At 49.3% G+C, this 24,070-nt stretch overlaps 2 protein-coding genes across 7 annotated transcripts in view; one reads left to right on the top strand and one right to left on the bottom strand.

Annotated features, from left to right (window-relative positions):
• Window positions 1-24,070, top strand: part of FAT1 (FAT atypical cadherin 1) — a 444,689-nt gene that overhangs the window by 54,102 nt on the left and 366,517 nt on the right. The gene's annotated exons all lie outside the window — the stretch shown is intronic.
• Window positions 5,136-7,861, bottom strand: LOC138516431 (uncharacterized). Its single transcript, XM_069631555.1, has 2 exons — window positions 6,397-7,861; window positions 5,136-6,195 (listed from the first exon to the last, which is right to left on the bottom strand). Exons 1-2 carry the CDS (start codon window positions 7,212-7,214, stop codon window positions 5,172-5,174), a joined length of 1,842 nt encoding a protein of 613 aa, XP_069487656.1. The 5' UTR covers window positions 7,215-7,861; the 3' UTR covers window positions 5,136-5,171.

Here is a 24,070-nt window from a genome sequence, read left to right as displayed (position 1 = left end):
CCCCAGGCCAGCCCCGCCCACGGCCATCCAGTGGAGGTCTCCCCGAGCTGCCCTCGCCCTGATCCTGGAAGGGGGCTGGGCTGGCTTTGGGTAATTTTCTGTTACTCTCTTACAGCATGGCTTGTTAATGTCCGCCCTTCCTGCTTCTTTCTCCAGGATGGGACTTTTCCAGCAAATGGAAGCCGCGTCTTCCAGCGACAGTACCTGCAGCCTCGCTTCCATTAGCGCAGGTTACCTCCTTACAGTAGGTTGAACAAGGGGGACAGCTATTTGGCAACTGCAGGTGACGTCAGAAAACGGTTAGATGGTGATTGGGCAATTGCACAACGGCTCCCCGATGAAACGTAAATCTTGAAACGAAAGGCAAATCCGCAGGCAGTGTGTTCAGTCTTTTTATCGCCGAAAAGTCACCGATTTTATTTTTATGTCGCAAAATGCAGGGATGCGGTTGGATAAGGCAGGATGGGTTGTTGGCTTTGCTGGAATCAAATCGGTGAAAAATGTGTAGTTAAATGCATGTAAACGGGAAGGAGCGTGATATTTCTACTGAAACTTAAAAGGCTAAACGTGGGCCCAAATGCCTATGCTATATTTTCTCTGGAGCGTCCATTTCGTTGCACACCATTTTCGAAATAATGGAAACCCGAGGTCTGTAGTACATTGGTAAATACGCTTTGCTGGAGCGAGCCTTGGTATGCAACAGTTGTTCGCCCTGAAGCACACAGGAATGTGTTTACAGAAGGGTCCATGTGAATGAATACCGATTACTCCTAAGTTTAGACTGCAAATTTCATCTTATTTAGAGAAGTCTTGTTCAGCATTGTACAGTCCTTGGCTGTTGCAGCCTTAATTAAAACCTTGAGCACTTTGATTATATTGCATCCATAAAATCCAAACGCTGCAGGCGTGATTATCATCTCTGAAAGGGTCCTGAAGCATGCGTTCGAAAATTAACCCATTGGTCTTTTCCGATTGTTTTGGCTATGGGTACAGATTCTGACACCTATCCCCTTTTGCCAGTACATAATTTGTGACCAGAAATGTTGAGTGGCGGGGGCTACACAGTGAGGCGGCTGCCTTGGTATTTTGTGGTTCCAAGGTCCAGAACGACTTGTACCGGGTTTATCATATCGTCCAAATAGCATTGTGTCATGTTATGATGTTATTTCAATGCCATACACCATAGGTTCAACTCTACCCTTCTGCGCATCGGGACACGTCTGGGATACCTGCTGCTACTGCTCTTTCTGCTCACCCTCTATCACCAGGAGAAGCAATTATGCTTCGCACCTATGGACCAGAAAATTGATACTTGGGACTACAGCAGTGTTTCGAGGGTCATGCTCATATCGACCCCAATGTTTTTAAATTCTCGCATTTGGGCTCTAAACTGCTTCATTTTGGGACAGCCGAATCGTGTCCATCTCATTTGCACCCGTTAACCTATCGGTCATTCATCTTGGAAGATGGTTTAGCCGCATCCAGTTTGGAATTGTAACTGGGCAGAGCCGCTACGGTGGCATCATAGACTAGTCAATGGTGGGCTGCTTTGCTATGGTTTCTCTGCTGAACCAACTTTGTTCGAAGGCAATGGTCACTGTGTAGCTGGCCCCCTAAGGGAGCTCAAAGGATGTGCAGGGGTGGGGAGGGGGGCGGGGGAGTGGGCGAGGCTTGTGAAAAAGGGAACTTGGTGACTGCTGTTGATAGAAAATTCAAAGCATATTTGGTATCTTGCAACAGTACCATTTTTCTAGACGGGGCCCGGGATTAAAAGTTAGGAATACCACTGTTCTAAGGCATGCACTCTGAGGTAATGGACGATGAAGCATTTGTAATGTTTTTTGTTTTGCTCGACAAGGGCTAGCCCTGCTAAATGCAAGCTGTGAATGATGGCGTTTGCCTTGGATAGGGTGAGATTGAATCTAGGCATTACACATGAGCTGGATGGACCCGCTTCACTGTTGAGAGCTGGCCTCTGTTTGCTCCTCTTGGTGTAGTCCAGTGGGATTATAGCTGGGTCCTGTAGTTTTCTTCCACATGCTGCAATCTAGAGATTGCAGCATACTGACATTGGTGGATGGCCACTGAAAGGGTGGGGGACCTTCTTAATTGCTGCAACAGAAGCGATTTCATAGCTGGCCTTTCACTGTGGGAACAATGTGAATTCTCTCCAATTTTCGCCGCAGCCCTATATGAACTGTAGTGGAGTACTGGGGCATTTTGCCCACACCTCTTAAGAATGAGTCGGGGAGGTGTTATGCTGACTTACCTACTCCATGGCTGGGGTTACCCGTGCTAGACTTTTATCCGCACTCATGACCTCCCACCCCCCACCTCTTTTATTAAATGGCGCATATCTTGTTGCATGCATTTTTATTAACCTCGCCAAGGATCCACTGTTTAGCAGGGCCTTCTTTTCAGAGAGTTGCCCAAGTTTCAGGGGTCGGAATCTCAAGCAAATGAAAAGGAAACTGAATGCAGAAAGGCCAATGTGAAGCACACTTCCTCTTGGGCCAGTAAATCTCCGGTTCCTTTTATGCCCCTGTGCTTTGGCTGTATTGAGGAGGGAGACCTAATGTGCACAGGCCCGATTGTTCAAACGGTTAAACATTTACGATTGCCAGGTCATTTGCATGAGGAATGTTAATTGCTCTGCAGAAAAATGTAGCTTGGCTAAAGGCCCCGTTTCCAGCGGAGACAACACGCTGACTAACTGCGGCATATGAGGCACAGTTAACACCCAGCCCCCTTTTTTTCCGAGTGGAAAAGTCACTGCTAAGTAAACGGCCACGTTTTGGTTTCTATTTGACTTTTGTTTTGGTGCTCTGTTGCTATCGTGAAAAATTCTTGTGCAACGTGGACAGTATTTATTCGTGTGGGGACGTCAGATTCCTGACTCGAGTTTTATAGCTGTGTAGTTGGCGTCTCAGTCAGTGTTTTATAGTCATGGCAGTTCCACAACATTAACGGCCACTGCAGAGCGTGCCGCTCTCCTGGCGACATTTTGGCTTAATGCACAAAAACCCAGACTCGTTTAAAAGTGGAAAAGGTCGCTTTAATGTGACAGGCCAAAGCTTACAATCAAACGCTTAACTGGCTCCATGGCCTAACAAACTAAAGGAATATTTTAACCACCACTTAAATAAATTAACATTTTCATTTTCCCCCAACAATTAAATAATTAAATAACCTAATTCCTCCCTAATGATCCCTTGGATCCTACCGTCTCCTTGCCCCTTTTCCAGGCGTCCCGCTTTCTCCCAGGGGCCATGCCCCTCCAGGCTCAATACCTGTTCCCCCGGGGTGACCTGCTTGTGCAAACAGCACCACCCCATCCTTTCCCGTGTCATTCCCCCATTGTGCTTGCCTCCCCCCACATCAAAAGGGGCCATGCCCCCGGCACCAGAAAAACCCTCCCCCGAGGAGTTCTTTCTGCCCCACCCCCCCCCCAAACTTTTCTACCTCAAACTTTTTACCCAGTCTCCCAGCCCAGGAACTAAGAAGAGCCACCCGTATACCTCACCAGGTCATTCTCCCCTGCCTGCCAAATCACCACCTCTGTAACCCCAAGCGTTCACTCAACCCTGCCAATATAGGAGGCAGCTTATCCCCCCGCAGGCCCCCCAACCCGTGCCGTCTCACCCCCACTTCCTTGTAACTGCACCCCCGTCACCTTCCAAACCCCTTTTCCCTACTTCCTTCCCAACCCACTTAACAATTCAATGGCCAACAAATCAAAACTAGCTCCAACTCCCCTTCCTTTCGCGCAGCATCTGAAAAAGAAAATACAAAATCACTGACAAGTCAAAAATATTTCCACAACAGTTGGCCCACCAAGTCCTAACCACCTTTTCAACAACCCCATTATCAAACTCCCTGCCGTACCCCCTATATTTCCCAGACCTACAACGTCCCAATCTTTTCACCTTGTCTTCTGAAAAAACCCAGCCCGGTACCCACAGATGCTGCGCCCCTCCTAAATAATGAGTCCCGAAATCCTCTTCCTTTTCTCCCACTGCCTCCCACTCCTTCCGCGATACCCCTGAACACCTGGAACTGGGCATAAGACCTTGCTCCCACGACCCAGCCGAGACCACGAGCCCCTTCCCTTCTTATCCGTCTTAGACCTTTTAATCTTGATGTCTAAACCTTCTTCTGTAATTTGAACATCTTCCCCCTACAGTCCCACTACCCCCCCTTTTCCCCCGACCAACTCAAAAAACCCTGAAAGCCCTCAAACAATAACCCCGTAAAAACAAGTCGCAGACAGCTCCCCTACAAGCAATAACTATTTGTTCCACTTGTTGTGCCCAGTTTATTCCTTTCCATTCCTGCATTGTCCCCCCTGCACCGGGGGCCTACGTGCACCCCCGTCCATGCAGGACCTTTAGTTTATTCCTCCTCTCGCCATTGCACCAAGGGGCCCAAACCTGCATCCCCGTCCATGCAGTCCCTTCCCTATAACTCTTCGAGCTCCTCGCATCCATTACCACCTTTTTTTTTTTTTTTTTTTTTCTTCCCCGCCTGCACCAGGAGCCCTAATGCACCCCCGTCCATGCAGTTCCTTCCATATCACCATCTTCAAGCTACTTGCGTCCATTACCACCTGTTTCCCACCTGCACCAGGGGGCCTAGTGCACCCCCGTCCATGCAGGCCCCCTTTTTTTTTTTTTTTTTTTTTTTTTTCCTTTACTCCTCTCCACCGCTGCACCAGGGGCCAAACCTGCGCCCCCGTCCATGCAGACCATTCCACATAAATTCCTCTTCCGGCACCTCGCTTCTCTGCTCCACTTTTTTATTTTTGTATTTTTTATTTTAGCTGCACCAGGGGCCCTAGTGCACCCCCGTCCATGCAGACCCAAATCCTCACTTCCCCCTGCTGCACCAGAGGCGCTCCCGCACCTCCGTCCATGCAGCCTGAAGCCTACTCACCTTGTCGTGCGGCAAGCGTGAGAGCTTCACCCCCGTCGTCCATGCCTTCCAAACGCCAGCTACCTCCCCTTAACAATTACCACCGTTACATCCCCCCCGCGGCCCTCCCCTACCTACGCGTCTTCCTCCTCACCCTTCTTCTGCCCCCCTCTCAGTTGCCCCCAACCATCTTTCATCAAACCTTGTGCCCCCCCCTACTTTTACATTAAACTGAGCCCGACCTACCAGCACACCCCATTTTACCTGGTATGCGGTCCTTCCCCCCCACTTCCTTGCCCCGCTCCTCGCCCTGACCCACTATCCCCTGCCTGAAAACACTCTGTAACCGGATGCCGACCCGCACACCTGCTGCACTCGTGTTTAAATTTGCACATCCACCTCGTGCAGCCTTCTTTATTGAACGCCCAACATGCAGTTGAGGGCTGTCCTCCGCCTCCTCCCCCCACCCCCTCATGGGCGGGGCGACCAAGAAAGGGCCGGTAAGGCACAGGCAGCCCACTCGCTGTGTGCAATGTCGGGGCTGGCCTCGTTGGGGCCATCCATTGCAGCCAAAGATCCATATCTATCTCCCCCCAGACCGCCTGACTGTCCTCCGCCATTCTCGCTCTAAATTCCTCATCATACCTTACCCAAGCAAAGCCCCCAAAGCTCGTGAAAGCCTTCCTTATTACATCCATGTATTTAAGCAGGGCCACACAACGCTCCGGGAATTTTTCGCAATACACGCTGGCGTAAATGATAAACGCCGACGTCCAATTCTCCATGGTCACCGGGACCCTCGGGCGTGAAGCCAGCTCTCTCTCTTCCTCCTTAGACCCCTCTTTCGCTCTCACCTCCCTATGCAGCAACTTGAAGACATCCACAAATTCACCTCCCTGTATCTTCTCCCTGGTCGCTGCCATCAAATGTGCCCCCAATGGCTTTGTTATCCCCATGTATGGCAATTTCTTCTCCTTTCCCTTTACCTCCACCTCTTTATCTTTTCCCGCCTGCACCTCGAGCCCCAATGGCTCCACCACTTTGTCCGTTTGGACCTCCACTGAGCAAATGTTCTTTCCAACCCCTTCAGCTCCAAAAACCTGCACCCCTACTTCCTTCATCACACCTTGTAGATCACCCTGGTCATCCCCCAACCCCCTATTTGTGACCCCTCTCTGCCATGCAGATGACCATTCCCTTTCCCTCTCACCTCTTTCCACGCCTGCCATCTGCGGCCTGGCCTCCACACCGGTGTTCCTCCTCTCCATTCTTAGAGGGCTCCTGCTGCGGGGACAAAACATGTCAGCACAATCGCCCAGCCAATAATTTCCTCGACCCGCTTCGCCCCAACCCCCTTGTACTTCCCTTTCCCCGTCCCACCTTGAACTTCTTCTCTCCTCCGCCCTTTCCATTTCCGTCCTGTAATCCTCAAGTTCCCATTGCCCCCCGTATTCCTCCCAACCAACTTCATCACCCCTTAAATACCATTGAGGATGCGGGCTCCTGCCCGAGATGATTTGCTGATCTTCCTCCGAGCCCGGGGCGTCCGCCCCGCCACCCCTCTGACGTCTTCTCGGCGGGGCTGTGGGAACCTCTGCCTGGTCCCCTTCTCTTGGGCGAGGCGTTCCGACCTCCACCCTGACGTCCTCGTTGCTAGGGGCTGTGCTGTGCCCTCTAGGCTCTCCTTGCGCTAACCGAGGAGGGGCCGTACCAAAACCCTCACCCTCCACCTGCACAGCGGGGGCTGCGCAGCGCCCTCCGCCCCCACTCCTCCTATCCGGGGGGGCCGTTCCGCGCCCCACCCTACCCTCCTCCATTGACGGGGACCTCTCCCTCCTTCTCCCACCTGCGCTCTTCTGCAAGTATTTTCCCCCTCTTCCTCTCTGCCCTGCCACACCCACCTGCCCTCCACCCCTGCCCCCACTATTGTTCCCTCGGTCTCTACCCACTCGAGAACTCCCCTCTACCCTGGAGCTCTCATACCCTTCCTCCCTTTCTGGCTGACCCCCTGAACTCATTAAACCCCCTTCTGCCCTCCTGTCTATCTCCCTCCTCATCTTCCTGCCCCTAGCTTCCCAAATCTCCCCTCTCCCTGCCGTAGGGGTGCAAGCCACCACAGCCGCCAATGCACCGTCTGACGCCGCTCTGCGCTGCGGCCGGCCCCCACCGCTCTCCTCCTCTCCCGTAACTTCCCCTACCGCCTCTTCCAATTGGGCATTAGTTGCCCTGCTAATGATTTCCAGGGCCTTCCTCAAGGCCCCGGCGTCCACCAGCCCCTTCTTGCTCGCCCCCCGGCCTGTCATAGTGCACACTAAACGCGTGTGCCCAAAAATATGCCCCTTTTACTAAAACTACTTACTCTACGCCCCCGAGCCGGTACCTACCCGAGGAAAACACCCTGGCCCTGCGAAAACCTAACGCAAAAACAACCAGCCCCCAAAACAAAAACACCACCCGAGTGAGTACCCGAAAATAACCTCCTTAAATTTAAAATTAATGAGAGAAAAATTAACCCAATTATCCTACCTAACTACCAATTATTACCAGGGTTGCCGCTATGCTGCTTTCCTTACACTAATTTGAAAATTTAAATTTTTTTATTTATTTTTTTTTTTTTTTTTTAATTACCACACTTTCTTATACAGCCCCTCCCTCCCTACTCCTAGCAAAACCCCGGGAAAAGGGGGGAACAGAAACACACTATAAAGAAAACAGCACTAATTAGTGCTTGCTCCCTGTCGCGAAGCGCTGCCCCCTGGCGGTGCCCAGAAAGCACCGCACTTCACTAAGGGAGCAGGACACGGCCCCTTTAAGCCCGCTGCCCGGCCCACCAGACCGAGACAAACGCTCGCTCACAGCGGGCACACCCACGTAAAGAGCCGCGGAGAAGCCGCCGCCGCTCTGCTGATTCCTTGGCCTGAAGCCAACTCGAAATACGCTCGCGGCACAGATTGCCCACACCCCCCCCCCCCCCGCCCACGGGATAAACCTGACTGAAAGCGCGGCGGCCCTAAGATAAGGTAAGATGTGAGGGGTGTCTTATCTACGGCACCCCTCCTAAGTAAACCGAAAGTAAACCACTTATCTTCTTTTTTTTTTTTTTTTTGAAACTTAAACTCCCTCCTTCCCGCTACTCCCCTCCTCACCTGCTCTAAGTGTTCCACCTAGGCCCCAGACGCTACAGGGAAGGCTCGGGAGCAGGCAACAGGACCTGACAATCATCAAGTCCTAACTGTCGCCTGCCTCCCGAACCTTCCCTGAGCCCTTAAATACCCCCCCAGGAGGCGCTCTGCCCCACGGCCACTCGCTGGCCATGTGCATCGCCAAAAACTCCCCGGGGGGAAACGCTTTGCGTTCCCCCCGGGGCCCCCCTTCTCGTTACAGCAAGCTGCTGCCAACTGCCGGAATCTAGTAATCCCATGAATAAAATGTAATTTGTATTTGAGTTGCTCTTCATCCGCCGCCTAAATTTTTATTTTTGAGTACAACTCGGAGAAGTTCTTCTATATTGACCGCCGGAGGTGCAGCTTCACAAATCATATTGACTGTAAACTGGGTATTAACCAGTGGTATTGCGGTGGAGTTTTCATCTAGCTGCAGCTCGCGACGCGCTATCCCCGTTTCCCACTAAGCTGCTTCTCCTGCCTTACATGTTGTAAACCTGCGCATGCTCGGCTCTGAAGCAAATATGGTTCTCGGAAGCCCGAAGCACTCTGGGAGGACTAGGATTCCACAGCTGAGCAGCAGCTACAGAGAAACAATGGCCACAGATGAGGGCGGATTTAAAACGATCGACAGACTAGGCAGGCGTCTGCCGAGCAGAGAGTTCGGGCCGGAATGAAAGGACGAAATTGGGACTGGAGAAACTCCGAACCATAAAAGGCATGGTGGACCAAAAGGAGGGCCTTAAACTGGATACGCCCACTTAGTCACAGGAAGCCAATGGAGCTGGCGTGAAACCGGGGAGATATGCGCACGTCTAGGCGAAGAGGTGGCTACTCTGGCAGCAGAATTCTGCAAAACTGGAAGCCGCTGCAAAAGATAGGCGGGATAACCTAACTTCTGAGCTCCTGTTTTTGTTTTTTTTCTTGTTGAGGGTGCAGTTGGGTGTGTCTGCACTCTCAGGTTTTGCCTGCTTCAAGGCGGTCCCGTTTCTCTATTTCCTATTCTGGTTTGCTCTGCCCAGTTGCCAGGTTGCGCATTCCATTCTGTGTTGTGCCAGGTATCATTTTGGTTGTGGATGCAATAATTGGCACCAATGGGAGGAAGCAGGTATGGGCTGTGGTAATTGACTTCTAGTCCAGCCAAGCAAGCTAGAAGGCTGTTCAATGCACTGGAGAGACCGTGTTAAAGGCCTCGCACCCATGTGGGACCGTTAACTGCTGTCGTAGCCTACTTTGGAAGGCTGCGATATTTCTTCCATGTATTTGCAAAACCTTATACTATAACAGAATGCTATCTGGTGATGCTTTTTATTGACCTGAAAATGATGCAGGTAAATATGTTTTATAAGACCCCTTTTCATAAATACTCCATGCCAAAATTGCAGTGCGTGCATGTGCTTTTGCTGAAACCAGTCTCCTGACCTCTACAGCACCATGCTGCATTTCACAGAGCATGTTTAAAGGTCACACATGGATTCTGAACTGCTGCTGGAACATAAGGTTCCTATAGTCCAAGGTTGCTTTTTAATTTTCTTCACCCCTGTTACTAAATTATAGTAATTGCATGCCTTGGTCACTCTGGTGGCGCAATACACTAAATAGAAGTCATTATACAAGTGAGAACCAACATGGGTCAAATAGCCTGTTCCATGAAATTTCTCCCTCTCGAGAGGGTCTACAACCACGTTTTAGCTCACTGAACCGTACACAGAGGAGAAATATCCATATGCATGTCAGTCTGGTCCAACCCACAAGGACAGCCCAGCTGATTAGTTTGTTGGCATTTTATTGTTTGATTAAAACTCTATATATTTGCCGAACCTTTCATTGGACATTTTTATTTTTGACTAAGGCACTTGAGTTTGTTGGGTTGGTACTGTTAAACGCTCCGCTCCTACCCTTGCAGCAGATACAGCCAGCCCCTTGCATGCGCCACACAAAGAGCCAAACGAGGGATACCGTTCCGCTTTTCCCAATCAGAATGGTGAAATGAGATCTCTGCTGCTTTAGTAATAGTGTGGGGCTGAGTAGGCGGTTTGGCCAATCCGCATACCTGTACTCCTGCATGGAAGTTGTCATTTCATCACATGTAGTCCTGTCAATGCCTGATGGTTTGAACTCTGGTTTAAACTCTGTTCTGTAATATAAAGTAACACAATAGTAGTTTGAGAATCCATGTACTATTGATGGGCGGGATAAGTGTGCTCCTGGAAATCCACTGAACCTCCACCTACCCCACTCTCACTAACTCGATGAGGTCTCCTCCTTGGAGCCACCCTTTTATCTCACCTTCCTGTGCAGTCAATTGAAAACCTATACCTAGTCCTCTTTCCAAATCTTTTCTAGCCAGCATCAAGTGTGTCCTGAGAGATTTGGTTGTGCCACTTTATTTGATTCCTTTCTTCCCTTTTGTTCATCCAGATACATAATTTGTTTACTTCCCCTCTGTTAACTTCTTTTTTCTTTTGCTCCTCCTGTGACCACTTCCACCCCAACTCTGTGCATCCCAAGGCTACACGATGTGGACTTCAATGTACACCACCTTAACAATAGTCCCATACCCACTGTGCCTATATCCATCCTTCTAACTGCACTTACTCCAGACCCGTGCCCACATTCTGATCACAAACAATCCGTTCTCATACTCCTTGGCCTATGCTGAAGGGTGAGGACCGTTTTTTGCATCATCCCTTATGTTGCAATATGGCAGCACCATTTACTCTGCCTTGTCTCAGGCATCCCATCTGCCATATAAACACTCCCCCCCCCTTAACATGGGCTTCTGCCACGGTGAACATTGTTAGGGAGAATTCTCTGTTTAGGCTGCGTTTCCTAACCTAGTGAGTCCCCAAGCAGCTTTGCTGGATTTCTGGAGTTGGTCCCGTCCCCCCTCGTCGAGTTTTGGCTGGTGGCAGTGGAAACTACTTGTTATGTTCGATCCCGAACATAACCCTATGGGATTCGTCCCATTGTTGGAGATTGATACTTTTTCTCATTTATCTCTGACGTACCAACGATCTACTTATCTTAAATAAGTTTATCGAGTGGTATTTTCTGCCAGAACTCGGTTTTAAAATGGCGTCTGTGCTCGTCTCTGTGACTCCTAAACCAAAGGTTGAGCCCTTTGTTCCACTTTTGGCGGGCTTCTGTACAGAGACCCTCCAAAGTGGTGCCATTCTGTCTGGGTTACCTCAGGGGTGTGGGAGGGGGTTTAGGCACCCTGGACCGAGTTGCCTTGCCAACTCAGGTCGCACTCTGGAGTGATTGGCCCAGGTGGTGAGCCTTCCCGCTCACCACTTAGCATGTGTTGATTGACAGCTAGGCTGAATGAATGGTGGTCTTCTGCATAAAAGCAGGGCTTTTGGGACTGGATCTTCAGAAGTCGCCACAGGACCTAAGAATCCGACGAGGGTAACGCTGAGCCGACCTGCACGACGACACCTCCGGTGGAGCCCTGCGGAACCGACTCACCACTTCCCGACGACCGAGGAGATCTCCCTGCCGGAGAGTCTCTTCCCCTGGCTGGTGGGAACAACCAGTCCCCTTTGCTTTTTATTCGCCTCAGGACGCAGTGGTCGAATTGCCCGTGCAGAGCACCTCGGCAACCGGATAGCCACTACCCCTATACCGCGACCAAAAGGTGGTGCCTTGTGACGGAGCACTCCGCGGCTGGTCTCTTCCCTGGTGGTGCACCGGACTTCACTTTCCTTCGACGACGAGATCATCTCGACTCTTGGCCAAGACCCGATGTGCATCCACCACCAGGAACAACTGCCTCCGCCGGCGCTGCCCTCCACAACAAGGTACCGTGTCCGCCTGGCTTCCCTTTCGTTCGGCCCGAGTGAGGTGTCTTAATCCTCTCTGTTCCGCTGGGTCGCCTCCAAGCTTTGCTCATTCTTTGTTCTGAACTGGTTCAATCTGCCGATAACAATTTGCTATAAAGACTTGAATGCATCTCCACTAGAGACTTTTTGGGACATCGCGCCTTGCCTCTCCGAGTGGGCCTGGCCTCTGAACTTTACGATCTATTGCGATTCTTGCCTTCCTGCCTTGCATTTTATGCGCATAGGATTGAACTGTTTTGATTTCATAACCTGCCTATCTTTTTCTCTCCCTTCCTAACTAATATTCGAGTGTCATCTAGGTTGAGGTATACACCTCTGTCTGGAAATAAGTGGTACTGGTAGAACCTAGAGTTGTTGATATTTTGCTAGGGGGATTGATCGTTTTCTACTTCGTAGATTAATTGTGTTTGATTTGTTTGCCGTGATTTGCTTTAGTGTTTTCCATTGATGTTGTGTTATAAATAAATACCTTACTATCTTTACACTAAGCCTCGTTGCGTGTTTGCTTGTCTTACTGTGAAGAATTGCCCTATGTTGTATACTCCACAACTTTTCTTGAGAGAAGTCTGACTGCTCAGCCACAGCTACCAAGTGAATCTGTGTGGTACAGTCTGCTACCAAGTGGGTTCACCGCCAACGCCTGTAGTCCTAAATCTTTTGCAGTGGTCCCAGAGGGAACTGCACAGGTTTCCGCCTAACAAACATCTAAATCCCACACCTCCATGTTAGCTGCCTAAAATAAGCAGCGTCACATAGCAATTTTCTATGCAATTCCATAGGTTTGCTAACTAAACTTGTGTGGCAAAGTTAGCTAATCAAGTTCAATAAAAGAACCACTCACTCTGAATTCCTCTCTGGCTCTCAAGGCTCTCCCCACCCTCTTCTCTGTTCACTGCAAGTTCAAAGAGGCTAATGGAGGGAGAGAGTGCAATAGTAATCCTCTCCTTCACTCTTAAGTGCCAAACGCCTGTGTTGAGTGCTAGGCAAGATTTTGTTTCTTTTTCAAACAATTGAAAGCCAGAAGTAATCTAGATGATACTTTTATTGAATGAACTATATCCTCTTTGGCAAATACATATTATCTTTGGCAAACACCAGTATGTATTAAAAACAGTCCTGCAATTCCATTCCTATCAATTTAAGTTGTTGCATAATGCAGAACTACAGTAGTGCTTCTGTAAAACACTGCATTGTCTCCATGGTTTAGGTTAGCGTATATAAATCTCATAGCGGCAACTAGTAACTAGATTTCTTTATTTTTTGGGGGGGGGGGAGTTGCATCACATTGAGTTGAACGCTTTTGAAGATGATAATCCGTCCAACTGCTTTTAATGGAAAATCTAGTTCTGTGACCTGCTGTGACCTGCTGGTTGCATTGATCTGTGCAACTGGTGCTCAACGCTTGAGCAGTGTTATACCAGTTATCTTGAAAGTGAGATGGCAGCAAACTACAATATTAAACCTAGTTTGAGCAGTTCTCTGCCTGCTATGCAATCAACTCTGATTAGTCTTTTACTTTCTTTCCTCTTACATAATGAATACACAAAGCTAACTAGATGTTTAAGAAAAAGAATGATCAATAGTTCCATTCAGACTGTAAATCGACACATCTACTGCAATAGCACACACACTAGTTGTTGGCTTCCAGAGCTCAATTTACTCTGATTATGATTGCCTTATGTATTAGCACCTGTGGGAGGGAACTGGCCAAACTGTTTGCAAAGACTCCTCACCCCACACCCCCATCAGATATCCCTGGGGGGGAAAAAAGGTTGCCTGTCGGCCCCATTGTTCCACTGCAAATTCTCTTCCTTGACCCCTGCTCCTGCCCCTTTCCCTTTGTTTGGCACAGGGCCTGTCTGCTCTACCAAGCACCCATGTTTTTCCAATATACACTTAAAGCTGTTGACTAACCTCTGCTGTGGATTGCACGCCTTGACTACCCATTGCCACTTTTCCCTCTGCTCACGCTGCTAGTTTGGGAGCATGCTCGAGCCTTCCCGTGCCCCTTCTTCAGGCTCCCCTCGACAACTATTAGCCTGTGCAGAGCACTACAGATTCTGCATCTGGCCCAGCCTGGGCCCTTAGTCTACCCTATTGGGCTTAACTGGGATACAATCTCTGCAGTCTCCAGTGCATGCTGTGTTTCAGCCACCTGCCTTTTTTTTCTCATCTACACTGGACTGTGCACCCCCCAGCAAGCTGCGAGGACCAATGGTCCAACTCTCCATCCCTCACCAGTTGTCCTCCAAAAAGCTGACCATTGCAACTAATAATGCCATACTAATCCCTGCCAGGACCATTGGCCCTCTCGTTCTCCTCTCCATGCCATTGCAAGGTAGTAGCTAAAACTGTCTACTGGGTATGAAGCGCGCTCAAAGGAGTCCTTAGTAGGTTACACATCACCCCACTACAACAAGAGGAGCCAGAACACGCTTGTAGTTTGAGAACTACAATCTGACCATGCCCTGAAAAATCCCAGCCTCTGCGAAAAACACAGGGCACTTTCCCATCAAATATAATCACGTTTTTACACGTATGTATTTGAGTACATTGAGGGGACTTCAAATGTAAAAATGGAGGCACAGCATTTTCATCCAGTTGTTGAAGTGAAAATCGGGAAATTGCTTTCTGTGTGCGTCTGTGCTTTAGATGTTTGTGTATTTATTTCTTTTTTTAAGTTGCTACCCCCTGCCTCAACTTCTGAAGAAAATGACGGGTGGGGCGGGGAATCTCAAAGTGTGGATGCTAGCTAAACGGAGTACTGCAATTTTGCCAGCACTCTCCTTTGCATTTTATCATCTTGATGAACTGATGTTTACATTGATCGTGAGACCCGGGAACATGCGATTCGGAGGCATTGCTTCCAGTTCCCACCACACTCTTCACCACCTGTCAGTAGTAGAGCAGCTGCAGCCATCACAGGAAACTGCTGCCATCTGCTCCCAAGCACCACCACCCTCCACGCAATAACGGCATTAGTGCTAGCTGGAGTGCCCATTGGCTGGGTAAATTGACCTTTGCCCTCTTTGTGTATACCGACCTCGCGATGCACAGCTGGGCAAGTGATTGATTTATTTTTCGTTTTTAATGATCAGGAAGTGGTAACCCATTTCTAGTCTTCCAATTCACTTTAAAAAATGACCAGCAATCCCGTTTACTTGGGCAGAGTTGTTCAGTGTAGCCCACACAAACGGCTTCAGGCGCCTTTCATAATGCAGTCGCTATGCATTAGAACCGTAAGTAACACGTTTCATAAAGCCTGTATTGAAAGAAAATAACAGGCTAGATTTTGCTATCGGTAGGTTTTTGAAGGGGCTTCTGTCGTTGATGCATTAGTTCACTCCTCCTGCGAGTGATTTCATGGGGTACCTTTTTTGAATTCGTGGTTGTGTGGTCGCCTTGCCATAGCAATCGAACAAGGCTTTTCATAATTTTAGCAACATTTTGCTTAGATTAGGACATACTTTCTAAAGTAATTTTTAGCAACTTGTCTGCCAGAAAGTTACAAGTTTAAAGTAAGGCTGGAGACTTGACAATCTTCATGTAGTGAATGCTCTGCTCCTGTAGGATTTCCTTTCACTGTGTGGGTTTGAAGTCTTCTGTTACATCCTTGTCTACCGTGTTCACGACTCAATCTGTCCATAGGCAAAATGCAAAAGACTACTGCATAATCTTTACAGATGTCTGCAATGCGTGTTTGGGATATGGGGTTGTGGCATATGCAAACCGGTCTTTACACGTTCCGCTGCCAGTTATTTGCATGCCGGAATACAAATGTGGGTCCTGTAATCCACTGGCAGCCAACACAGGGAGAACTCCCATATGTTGTATGTACTGGGTAGTTAATAAATTGCATCGGGTTGCCGGCAAGAGAATTCTGTGTTGCCCCACATTCCTCATTGTCCTATCCATCCTACATGAGGTGAACCTTCTGCCCCCCCGCTGAAGGAATGTCCTTCTTCTTAATTATCGGATGCATGGGCGGACCCACGCAGGCGCTTCCCCATCCTAAAGGATGATGTGCACCAGACCCACCAATCAATACCTAGCTTACATACACTCACAACTTCTCCCACCGCCCCGTTTGCCTCACAAAATCCAACATCACACTATTCCTCCTCCTGCCTCTCTCCCCGTCACCTCCCAGCAAAATCTTCCCACTCAGCTCAGCCACACCCAGCGCAGACAATCGAACCCTCATCAATTCTCTCTCCTCAACATGCCTCTCACACCTAAGCAGAAAATGTCCCACAGTCTCAGGCACCCCACACACCGCACAATCCCTCGACTCACGTTTCCCCACTTGAAACAGACAATCATTCAGTCCTGCATGTCCTATCCTCACCCGATTCAGCATCACCTCCCCCCCCTCCTCCATTCCAGACTCCCTGCATCCACCTTCACCGACACTTTCCCACGAACACCAAACATCCACCTGCCTTTCACCCCACTCACCCACCTCTCCTGCCACTCATCCATGACCCGTCTCACCACCACCGCCTTCACCTCATCCACACTCAAAGGTAATCTCACATCAACCGCTCCCCTTCTAATACCCTCACCCACCGCCAGATCCACTAACTCATTACCCAAAATGCCACTGTGACTGGGGACCCACGCCAACTCCAAATCCATTCCCCCGTGCACGCACCGATCAATCTTCCTCCTGATGTCCATAATCACGTCCTTCCTATCGCCATCCCCCGCCACAATCGCCTGCAACCCACTCAATGAATCTGAAAATATCACCACCTTCTCTAACCCCAACTCGCACACCCTATCAATCGCCAATGCAATCGCCACCAACTCAGCCGTACAAATTGATACATCATTCGTCAATTGTCCCACTTTATACACCCCAGTGCTTTCCAGATAATACGCCATACCCACTCTCCCAGACTCAGGATCCTTCGAACCATCCGTAAACACCTTGCATCCTTCCTTTCCTGCCACATATGCCTGACCCAAAGCTTTGATCTCGCCCTGCAATCCTCTCTTCTTGACACCACATTTGCTAACTCCAATCCACCTCGGCCATCTCTCCAAATCCGTATCTGTCAGTCATCAAATTGCCCACACCCCACTGCGCTCACCTTTCCCACATGTGAAACCCAAAAGTGCCCCCCTTCCTCCTCCACCGATCCCTATAATAATCAAACCTCCAATTATACTTCAAACATTCACGCACCGGATGAGCCACACTCTTCGCACTGCACTTCACCCACCATCTCATATTCAACGCATCCCTCCTCAACCCCAACGGCATCTCCCCCACAAGCACCTGGACCGCATTCGCTGGAGAGGACCTCATCACACCCGAACACACCCTCAATGCCCTTGCCTGAACCCTGTCCAACCGCAACTTCTGACTCGCCGTGAAACCCACTGATACCTGACATCCAAAATCCATCACACTCCAAATCAACCCCTTATACAACATTCGTAGACACTTCTGCTGAGCACCCCCACTCTTTCCCAGTCACCACCCGCAACAAATTCAACCTTTGTTTGCTCTTATCCACCATTCCATTCACCTGCAAATTCCAGTGTCAACCCCAAGAACCGAAACTCTTCCACGCTTTTCACCCTCTCACCTTTCAAAACCAAGTCCATCCCTTGTTGCACTGTTCTCCTTGAGAAAACCATACTCACGCTTTTATCCACAGACATCGAAAAGCCCCATTTCCCACACCACTCCTCCATACGCACTATCGCAGCTTGCAACCGATTCTGCACCAACAAAAAACTCTGCCCTCTTACCCATACCACACCATCATCTGCAAAGAAATCCACCTGACACCCGAAACCCTCCAAGGCTCAAATCAACCCGTCCACCATCACATTAAACAGCATCGCACTAATCGCACTCCCCTGCGGTGTCCCATTCTCCATCTTCCAAACCTCAGACAACACCCCCCTCACTCTCACCTGAAAGGTCCTGTCAGCCAAAAACGCCTTAATCCACCGAAACATCCTCCCCTTCACACCCATCTCCAACAGTCTCACCAGCAACCCATTCTTCCACAGCATATCATACGCCTTCTCCAAATCCAAAAAGAACGCCCCCACCATCTCCCCATCACACAACGCCTCCTCCACTCCAGTCACCAACCTCACTAACGGATCTGCCACTGACCGATTCTTCCTGAACCCATTCTGAAAATCGCTCAGACACCCATTCGACTCCAAATAGAACCCTAAGCGCTCAACAACCATCCGTTCCATAACCTTGCACAACACGACAGTCAGCGCAATCGGCCTATATGACTTCCGTCGGGACCTTGCCACTCTTCAAAATCGCTACCACAATCGCTCTCTTCCACAACCTCGGTAAAACTCCACTCTTCCAGATCTCATAACACCTCCAACTTACATTCCACAGACAACTTCTCCAAAAATACATACATGACCCCATCCACCCCTGGACTTGACCACTTCCCCTTCAGAATCGCCCCATCCAACTCCGCCATAGAAAGCGGAGCCTCATACTGCTCTTCCCAAGGTCCAACATTCGCCAACAACTCCCGCATCTCCTCCTCAACCACTCCCATACTTAGTCTCACTGCCTCCGGGAAGTTCTCTGAACTGTGCACTCCCGCAAAATGCTCCCCCAGCAAATTCGCCTTCTCCCCATCTTCACTGACCACCTTCACCCCTTTCAACAACACAGACCTGCCACCCTGCGGCATCATCAACCCTGACATCCGCTTGAACTGCTTCCAAACCTCACCCACGTCAGAATTACTCCCCAGAGACCCACAATAGCCCCTCCAATATATGCGCTTTCTTTCCCTAATCACCCTCTGCACCACCGCCTTCGCCTTCTTATATGCCAACACATCCTCCAACATTCCCGTTCTCACCGCCCTGGCCCTCGCCTTCTTACGCGCTGCCACAGCCTGTGAACATTCCACCGACCACCAAGGAACCTCAACCCCCCCCCCCCCACTTTCCCCTTCTCTACCTCGAACTGCTGCTACCGACGCTGCTCTCATTCCCTGCACCAAATGCTCATTTCATTCATCCACCCGCCCATCCCTATCCCGAGAAACAATCAATTCCTGACACAATCTTTTATACAACTCCCAATCAGCCTTCTTAAATTCAACCGACTCCCAAGCATCCGGGATCTGACCCCTACCTCACCCCTCAGTCACTAAAATGCCAGAGTGATCACTCCCCATATCCCCATCCTCACGCACCATCCAGTCACATTCACCTGCAATCGCCCCAGACACCCAGGTCAGATCCAAACACGACAACTTCCCAGTCCTCACATCCAATCGTGTGCCCGAACCGTCATTCAGCAAAAACAGACTCAATTCATCTGCCATACCCTCCAACAGTTCCCCATTTGCATCCGTCCGATCACTGCCCCACAACGTATTGGCACTGTTGAAATCACCATGTCCCCTTATCACTTCAGACAGCACATCCACCTCACACGGATTATAATAATTCAACACTAAGACTTCTGATCCCCCTACCCGAATCCCCGCCCCGATAACCTCCACTGCTCCATCTACCACAATCTCCCTGGCAACCAACCCCTTCCGAACTGCCAGAGCTACACCCCCCCAACCTCCCCTCCGTCCTATCCTTACGAAACAACTCAAAACCCGGAATCGCAAACCTCAGATCACCCTTTAACCACGTTTCCTTAATACAAACCACATCAACATTCAATTCCCCACACAACACCACTTTCAACTCCTGCCCATTACTCAACAAGCTGCTCGCATTCCACTGCAAAATTCTCAGGCCGACACCCCACTCTGTTTCCGCACTTTAGTAACCTTCTTGAACACATCTTTCGACACATCTACAACATTCAAAAACCTCCTCCCTGCTTCCACCACTTCTTTCGTAAGATTTGACACACTGACTGACAAATTCCCTTGAAACCAGCTCCAGCACATTTATTATAAAACACATAAACTCAGTTTTCGGGACAACCACCATTTCTACGCCTTTCACCTCTCACCACTCCCTTCCTTCCCGTAGCCTCATCCACCACTGGCTCTCTCCTACACATCTCACTCGCTACTCAAACCAGTTTCACCTTTGCCACAGCCTCCGCATAAGATAAACCTTCCGCTGCCCTCACCTGCACCACCTCTCTCGCCACCCTTTGACTCTCACACCCCCTAAACGCAGTAGAGTGCTCCCCCCCACAATTTGTATACTTCTCCGGAGTTTCCACCTTACATTCTTTAATATCATGATCTCCACCACACCTCCCACAGTGCCTCTCATTCCTGCATACTCTCGCCACATGTCCAAACTGCTGACACTTATAACATCTCAAAGGTAAGGGTACATAAGCTTTCACACGAAACCTCTGATATCCCAACTCCACCACCTCTGGACACTCCGCTCTCGCAAACCTCACTGCCACAGTTGTAGACAACACATCCCCATGTGTATCTCTCCTCCCCAGCCTCCACTACCCCCACCTCTACCAGCTGCTCCTCCACCTCAGACATATTCACAGTCAACGGTACCCCATACAACACCCCCTTACACGACACACCACTCTGATCAAACACTCGCACCATTCGCCTACCCAGACAACCCACCTCCAGTATCTTAGCCTTACTATCAGCACCCGTTCCCTCCACCAACAACCGACCCCCCAGTCACCACTTGCACCCGAGTGACATTCCCCACAGCCTCTTTCATCCATCCAGCAATCGCCATCGGATTCTCCCCTTGAAACGTTTTCCCACGGCTATCTGGCTTCAACACCACCTTCCACACACTGTCAAACTGCATCTGCTCCTCCCCAGTCACACCGCTCCCTGAGGCCCCCAGCCCCTCCAAATTACACTTTTCCTGGGTCCCCGACCCTGAGATACCCCGATCCGTCCCCCCTCCATCATCCCTTTGTGGAGACCTGCTGCGATTATGCCCCTCATTTCCCCCTCCCCCCCCTCCACAGATGTAGACTTCACAGTCAGCGTCCTCCCCCTTTTCTCCCCTTCCTCCACCCCTCCCTTCTTTTCAGCCTTTCCACCCCCCTTTCCCTTTGTTACCGCCTCCTTCGAGCACACTCTTCCCCCTGCACCCTTCTAGAGAGGTCGCTCTGTTTCCTCAATCCCAGCACCCTGCACCCAGACACTGCTCTGCCCTGCCTGGGTCCGCCCACTTCCAGAGTGCCAAAGCGTTTATCTCCTCACACGCTGCTCCCACACGCCTTCCGACGCGCCTCTTTCCCGCCCTTCTCCTCGCGACTCCAAGGAATGTCCTACCATCAATTGTAGTTCTCCCTCTTCTTACCTCCTTATTTAATAGACGCCTCCTCCCAGCATGCATCCTGCTTTTTATTGTTGTAGCAAGTGTTGGATGTCTTGGGTCTCTGCCAGGCTTTATACCAGTAATACCGATAATTTTAGTCTTGTGCTTCATCGTCACAGTCCTCTTGTCCCTGCATGCATGCCGGAGCGGTCTTGGGAAGAGGTAGTATGGACAACGGCTTCATTTTTCAGAAATACTCCGCTTGCAAAGCCTGATTTCTATGGAGCCACAGCACGGCCCCGGTATCACAATGGACCTCGTCCATCCGTTCCCTGCTCGCACAGCGGAGGACCGATTGGTTCCTTTTTGGAGCTGTTAGAATTCTGGAAAAATTAGGTGCAGAGTTGTGTGTCTGAGTCTTATGACATTGTCATGACAACGGTGGGATGAACATGACCAACGAGCTGCAATGCTCGGGAAGCTTTATGTAACCGGAGAAAATAGGAGTGGAATTGAAGGGTTCTGTGCAGGGAGAACGGTCTTTGTAGCAGCAAATGCATCCCTAGTAGCGGTCATTAAACCCACCCGGCACAAACCCATATGCCACTTATTGCGAACCAGTGGGGTCGGGGGGATCTTTCCTCTAATTTTAGAGGCGAGGTTCAGATAGTTTAGTGTGCACCCCTCACCTTTGCATCTTTATTTGGGCTAAGAGGAATGTACGCTCGTGCAATATGGTGTGTTTCGGTGTCCAGTGCTCTCCCAGCTCACTCCCACAGCATTCCAGAGCCCATTACCATCGCTTGAGGTTTTTCTAGCGCAGATTCTAGGGGCTGGATTAGCGCTAGGCATACAACATAACTGCGCACCCAGCAATCTGTCTGGCAGACGGAAATAAGGCCGCGCTTGCACAATAACCCTGCATGCGAAAGAACAATGAGCGTGGTTGGCATCATCTCCCCCCCCCCCCCAATAGGTTTTCTGAGCTGGGAGTAATGCGCTGAAATTGGCGGCTGCTTTGTTGTGCATCCTCTGTCCTCGCCCCGCTCTGTGAATGTCTGGTCGCACTTTGAACGTTCATTTCTAGACTGGCCTCGATATTGGACAAAATTAGTCACCGGATAGCTGCTGCTATTGCTGTTCACGTGTTCTGTGGTAGTGTTTTTTTGTGTTTTTATATTAACTACTTTGTTATTCTTACCAGGCCAATGCCAGCTGGACTTGAGCATACTTACGTGCTATGCTGAAGTAACACTTTTTAGCCACAGGAGGAGAATAATTAATTCTTTCAAGACACAATTGCATAAATGTAATAACTGTGTATTCTGAATGGCAGAAACCGATTCCCTGAAGTGACCCAAAGTGCAGCTTTATTTCAGAAATAAAATCCAAAAAAGAATGCAAAAAATCTCCAGGCTCGACTACAGTGATGTATCCTTCGTTGCAAACTAGCAGGATCTAAAATACACTTTAAAAAAAGTGTGGGTGGGGGGGCGAGACGCACACGACATTCCCCTATTTTAGAAGCAAATTTGAGATTCTGCCACATACTGCTCTTAAAATTCAACTCAGATGTCCAATACATCAAAAATCCCGTAGAAGTACGTTTCAGTGCGCCACATATAAACTGGGAACGCGTCTCCCAGCAATGCGAGCATTCCCCATAATCTTGATTTACTCGGGTGATGGTCCTAAAGCCTTAGGGAAAACCCATGAAAGGCATATACCACCCCTACCCCGAAGTGACATCACAGGAAGCGATGCAACACAAACTTTCACCCCTTGACAAAACAGGAAGTGGCATCACATAGCATTGCTGCTAAGTACACTACGAAAAATGTGGTTGCAATATCACTATAATGTGGTATACATTTCATACAAGAATGGATCACCATATGTATCGTTAATATCAGTGTGTTTAGGCCCATATAACCTAATTACTGTGAATGCAAGCAGACGTCCAAGGCCAAATGATGTGTTATATAGCACTTAGGCTTAAGTGCTTTATATAGAACAAATATACATTCAATATCACCCAACCTGTGTTGGTACTCATTTGTCGACCTTAGAAGGATGAAAGGCTAAATTGAGGTGTTTAGGAACAGACTAAATCAGAGACTCAACCCCCCCCCCCACACCCCCACCACCCCTCCTTCAAGTGGGCCTGAAATAAACATTTAATGTGTCTAGCAATTATTGTATAGAATTCCAGAAAGACAAATTGTTATTCCTATTCTTTCTTATTTAGGGTCACTGCTCAAAGTGTTAGACTCGTGTTAAACCCTCTTCTTTAAAAAAAAAAAAAAAGTTTTTACTTGAATAAGAAATCCAGCCAACCCAGAAACAAAGCCACATGGTGCCGTCTACAGCCCAGGGGCTTAAACTAAAAAAAAGTTTTTAAAAAAATAACATTTGTTAGTGGTAGCAAGGGAGACATCCGGGGCGCAGCTGCAAACTCTTCCTCCCCCCGACCCCCCCACACCCATGACGTCCCTGCCTAAAACCATATCTGGATGTTTCCAGGAGCTTTTTTTTACCTATTCTTCTGCATGTCCAAAGTTTGCCGAGTGTTTGGGCCTGTAAGTAATGGGATGTCCATGCTTTTTTGTGCACTTCTGGCGGAAATTATATCCTATCCCCTCATAGTTTCCATACAATGGGAGCACGTTGTGGTAATGGTTTTGTATTTTGCTTTCTCTGTGATGTGTTTATTAGCGTGTGTTCATTTAAAAATGTTGGCATGGAATAGAACAATGCCTAGGCTAACATGTTTTAATGCTTTTTATGATTTTCCTGCATTTCAAGTTCTTATCTGGAGTTTTCTGCCATGAAGTTCAATGTTGACATTTCTGACAAATGAGCATCCAGGTGTGTAAATCTGGGATGGTTCTGGCTGGGCATCTTTCAAAC

The sequence above is a fragment of the Ambystoma mexicanum genome, chromosome 6q (assembly GCF_040938575.1).
Source record: "Ambystoma mexicanum isolate Mex_15411 chromosome 6q, UKY_AmexF1_1, whole genome shotgun sequence".
NCBI classification, from domain to species: domain Eukaryota; kingdom Metazoa; phylum Chordata; class Amphibia; order Caudata; family Ambystomatidae; genus Ambystoma; species Ambystoma mexicanum.
Note: the sequence above shows the minus strand (reverse complement) of the source record. Positions and strands in the feature narration are given on the sequence as shown.

Bases quoted from the DNA above. Each gene is read 5' to 3' on its own strand.
- LOC138516431 (XM_069631555.1), bottom strand. From the start codon at position 7,214: ATGACAGGCCGGGGGGCGAGCAAGAAGGGGCTGGTGGACGCCGGGGCC. The intron at 6,196-6,396 runs GTATTTAAGGGG...TTGTCCCCGCAG, and splicing joins AGGAGCCCGCATCCTCAATG to CAGGAGCCCTCTAAGAATGG.